Source organism: Choloepus didactylus, chromosome 18 (assembly GCF_015220235.1).
Source record: "Choloepus didactylus isolate mChoDid1 chromosome 18, mChoDid1.pri, whole genome shotgun sequence".
Lineage (NCBI taxonomy): Eukaryota > Metazoa > Chordata > Mammalia > Pilosa > Megalonychidae > Choloepus > Choloepus didactylus.
Window position 1 is genome coordinate 46,995,255 of NC_051324.1, and position 5,039 is coordinate 47,000,293.

The window sequence follows — 5,039 nt, forward strand, 5'->3', positions numbered from 1 at the left end:
CTCTCCCCCTGGCCGCAGCCAATCAGCGCGCGTGCCTGGGCCCCTGCGTCTCTTGCGTCAAGACGGCCGGGCACACCGAAGGCAGGCGCTGTGCGAACTGGAAGCGATTTAAAACGCTTAGGATTCCCAGGACCTGGGTGGGGATAGAGAGCTGGGTGCCCCCTGTATCCCCCACCCCCAGCACCCCATGAGCCGACCCTCGGCCCCATGGAGCCCGGCAATTATGCCACCTTGGACGGGGCCAAGGATATCGAAGGCTTGCTGGGAGCGGGTGGGGGTCGGAATCTAGTCGCCCACTCCCCACTGACCAGCCACCCTGCGGCGCCTACGCTGATGCCTGCGGCCAGCTATGCCCCCCTTGATCTACCAGGTTCTGCGGAGCCCTCGAAGCAGTGCCACCCATGCCCGGGGGTGTCCCAGGGGGCGTCCCCAGCTCCGGTGCCTTACGGCTACTTTGGAGGCGGGTACTACTCCTGCCGAGTGTCCCGGAGCTCACTGAAACCCTGTGCCCAGGCGGCCACTCTGGCAGGCTACCCCGCGGAGACTCCCGCGGCTGGGGAGGAGTACCCCAGTCGACCCACCGAGTTTGCCTTCTATCCGGGGTACCCGGGACCCTACCAGCCTGTGGCTAGTTACCTGGATGTGTCGCTGGTGCAGACCCTGGGCGCCCCTGGGGAGCCCCGCCACGACTCCTTGCTGCCGGTGGACAGTTACCAACCCTGGGCCCTGGCTGGTGGCTGGAACAGCCAGATGTGTTGCCAGGGAGAACAGAACCCACCGGGTCCCTTCTGGAAGGCGACATTTGCAGGTAACTGCCCTGGGACCTCTTGGCTCTGAGCATGGGGTTGTGGGCCCCGCTCGCCTGGCCGGAAGAAGGGGGATTGGAGTTGGTGAAGAGGAGCCTGGTCCTTCTCTGTTGGCTATCAGGAAACTGAAGGAACGTCCAGGTGTGGGGGCCCATAGGGTTAGTGTGAGGAGCTGGAGCTGGGTGCTGTCTGAAGCCTGTGGGCCACCAGACCTCCGCACTTCCCCAGGTTGCCCTCAGACCAGCTTTTCAATCCGTGGGGGATCTTAGCACTCTTTGTAGTTGAGCAGGGGTCAGGATATCCCTACCCAGCACAATCAAAATCTAATTCTACACAAAGGCTAAATAACACTCAATAAGTGTGAGTGTCTGGGTGAGATGGGGAGGACAGAGGTATTGGATGTTGTGTAGAGTAGAGAATATAATCTAAATTAAATTTAGATTTTCTGCAGCCATGAGTTAGGTGTGTGCATTGGTGTGTGTGTGTGTGTGTGTGTGTGTGTGTATTGGAAGTGGAGACAGGAACATGTCCCCTCCTGTACAGAATTGGCCTGTAGATTCTATATGAGTGGCCAAGAGTATGAAAATGCATGTGAGAGTGTATGTATATGACTGTGGGCAAAGGCCTGGACATGCCTGGTCAGTGTTTGCAGACTAGTGCATGTTAGGGAAGTGATGGGTGAAGGTGGCCTTGCTGGAGCCTTGTCTTTCAGAGGTTTGATGGTGATCAGAGAACCAGAGGGAAGCACGGGTGCCACTGTGTGCTTTGGGGGATCCATAGTGCATATGTGCCTGGGTGATCTAGGTACACCTGCAAGGCTTGCGGGGCCTGGGTCTCCCACGGTGGGCTGGGGTCTGAGCTTGTCTTTCTCTCCCTCTCCCTCCCACCGCGCAGACTCCAGTGTGCAGCATCCTCCTGAAGGGTGTGCCTTCCGCCGGGGCCGCAAGAAACGTATTCCCTACAGTAAGGGGCAGCTGCGGGAGCTGGAGCGGGAGTACGCAGCTAACAAGTTCATCACCAAGGACAAAAGGCGCAAGATTGCGGTGGCTACCAGCCTCTCAGAGCGCCAGATCACCATCTGGTTTCAGAACCGCCGGGTCAAGGAGAAGAAGGTCTTAGCCAAGGTCAAGACCAACGCTACCCCGTGAGGGAGCTCCCTGGCTGGGTTGGGGAGGAGGGGGAGTAGAGGTGTCCTGGGAAGACCAGGGGCCTGCTGGGGCTGGGCTGGGGACCGAGGACTCTGCTCAGGGTTTCCAGATGTGACATCCTTTCCAGGCCATGACTCCCTGGACTGTTCCTCAGAGGCGGTCTGGGGACTCCCCTATGTCCACAGACAGGGAGTGAAGCCAGGAGTTATAACCCATTCTGCCAGGGTACCATGACCCGAAAGGACCTGTTCCAGTCATATTCATGCCAACAGTGGCAATAACCAGTACTAGTTGTCATGATAATTAGCTTCATATATTCTATCTAGAGCTCTTTAGAGCACTTTAGAGACCACTTTCATGGATTGAGCTGATCATGAATAAATTTGGAAGGAGACCTGTGGCAGGGCAGCTTCCTCTTGGATCCCCTTCCCAGTTTACAAAGCCCCCGCCTGTCCCAGAGACAGTAAGAGGGTCCGGGAGAAGAAAGAAAAGGCAGATTCATTCCTATGGCTACAATGCCCAGCTAAATTTTTCTAAGATGACAGCTGGGTAGGATTAGCTACAAAAGAGGCCCCCACACCCCACTCAATGGATTGTACCCACTGGTCTCCGAAGCCCCCACCCCCAACTCTTGGATTTTCCGGTTGCTGAAAAGGAAGCCAGCAGGGCACTCTCGTCTGTTCTCTTTCCTTCTAGAGAAATGAAATTTGAGAAAGTGCCTGGATAATTCACCATTCCTCACCTCTTCCCTCTGCCCCTCCGCAGAAGGGGAAACTGAAAAAAATCTTCTAGTCTTCTTTTAACGTTCTCGTTGGGTATTTGAGAGCCACATGAAACGGAAATTTGTAGCCTCTTAGACGCAGCCTCTCCCAGGCACAAACACCGGTGACAGAAGGAGAGAGTAGTACTTTCTCCTACCCGCTGGCCGGTCCCAAGCACGTTAGTGTAAATGGGCAGGAGAGGAAACCAGAAAATGGCCCCTTCACCACCTCTTCCTCCTCTGCTTGCCTCCTGGCGACACCCAGAGGGGCAGTTGCGGGCCGCGGGTCTGGGAGACGGGGCTAAAGAACCGCAAAGCCCCAGGCTCAGGATGGAAGGCCCCGGCGTCCGTCCGAGGCGACATTGGCCGCAGGCTTCATTTCCTTTTCACATTCAGCTGGTTGGGACCACAAGTCCCCGAGTGAGTGGAGGGCGGGGTTGGCGTCGGTCGATGTAGACAGAGACCCGGAGTGCAGTGTGCCGAAAGCTGGGGCAGCCCCGCTGTTCGCAGAGCCGGGGACCCTGAGGGGTACGCGGGGTTTCCGCCTCGGTGGCGGTCCCCGGTGCCTTGTGCCTGGCCGGGTGCCGAGTGGAGCTCGCCACCAGGGCCGCGTAGCAAAGCCAGCGGGTTTGTGCCCGGCCTTCCGCAGACTGGGCTGGGGGTCCCGCAGACCCGCTCCCTGCGATGGAACGCACAGGCGGTGAAGGCGGGAGCACCCTCTCTGACCGATGTTCCCAGGGGCCCCCGAATGACGACCAGTGCGGTTTCTCCCTCATAGTTATCCAGGAACCCCCCGGGCGGCCGCCGCAGCGGAGCGATTCGGGTGTTTACAGCCCGCGGTCGAGTGGGATCCCAGCCCTGCTCCTCTCCCGGGAAAGAGTGAGGTGGAAAACGGATCAGACTCTTCCAAATCTATTTACCAAAGAGGAGCCTGGGAAAAGACTGAGGGAAAAGACCCGAGATGGCCCTTCCTCTGTGGGTCTCCTTAGAGAGTGTGTGGGAAGATGAACTGGGAGTGGGATATCGATTTCGTGATTTAAAAGATCCTCGCAAGCCCCGTGGTCCAGCTTTAAGCTCTTCGGTGACGCGCCCCGCGCAGAGTAGTTCACTTTTGGCCTTCCACGTTCTCCTGCAAACCAAGCTCCATTGCGGGCATCTTTTATAAACACAGGTTTTTACTCTTTCTTCCCCCATAAACCCAAACGGGACCAACGATAAGGTTTGCTAAATCACTCCTCGCCGACTGCAAAAATGACAAAACGTCAATGCGGATGGTCATGTGGGAAAAGCGCAGGATAAATGGGGGGAGGGGGCGTCATGGTTGAGGGTTCCCTGCATGGAGCGGGAAAAAGCCCACGGGAGGGGCTACCACCTTGATTAACCGAAAGATTCTGGCAGAGGCCTGAGGGGTTCAGGGGTCTCGAGACTGGACTCCCAGGGCTCGAACTCTTCCACTCCATTATCAATTCCTTAAAGTTTTGGGGTTCCTCTCCTCCTATTTTTTCGCTAGCAATAATTTCAAAACAAACAAAAGATTTGGGGTCTTAGAGATTTATTTTGCTACCACAGTGGGTTTAGACTATTAAAAAGGCAAGGGTGCCCCCTTCCGGCGGAGGCTCGCCACTTCAGGGGAACCCACCGGCCACCTCGGCTTTAATTCCCCTCCCAGCGTTTAAATTCCCTCCGAGCCTCCGGGATTAAGGGGTTCCGGGCCGCGTATGCAGCGCCAGGACCCGGAGTCGCCCGGAATTCGGCCGGGACCCAGCAGATGAAGTGGTCCAGAGGCCGAGAGACCCAGGAGGAAGGCAAGGAGGGTGGCACAAGCGATCTCGGATGGAGGAAGAACAAAACGTTCAGGGCTCAGGGAGCAAGGCAGCGGCGCCATCTGCCATCGGTTCACGGCTTCGTTCCACCGGAGTATATTTGTCTTCCTCGCGATAACAATTCGCGGTGGATCCCCCACTTTTTTTTTTTTCTGTGATTTACTTGTATGGAACCTGTGCAAAAAATATTTAATTTCGTTCTGTATTAAATTCTTTTATGGAATCCCTTTCCAAACACTAATTTTACTCCAGGCTAATTACACCCCCGAGACCGACCATATTTAATTCCCTCACTCGAGTGTCTAGCTAACAACAAAATCTACACATCTACGTTTGGCCTGCAGCTATTTGCTAAAATTATTCATGCAAGCAGGTGAGCACAACGTTCACAAATAGGTAGAATCAGACACTCTGGACAAGACACCGGGCGTCTTGTCTCCAACAAGGCATAATTTTATTTCACGCCCCTCCCCTACCTCGGAGCCAAACATCTCCTCCCGCC

At 56.0% G+C, this 5,039-nt stretch overlaps 1 protein-coding gene across 1 annotated transcript; it reads left to right on the forward strand.

Moving 5' to 3' along the window:
- The first annotated feature begins 207 nt into the window (after positions 1-207).
- Positions 208-1,954, forward strand: HOXB13 (homeobox B13). Its single transcript, XM_037810113.1, has 2 exons — positions 208-808; positions 1,701-1,954. The coding sequence occupies exons 1-2, from the start codon at positions 208-210 to the stop codon at positions 1,952-1,954; spliced, it is 855 nt and encodes a 284-aa protein (XP_037666041.1).
- Positions 1,955-5,039: the final 3,085 nt, after the last annotated feature.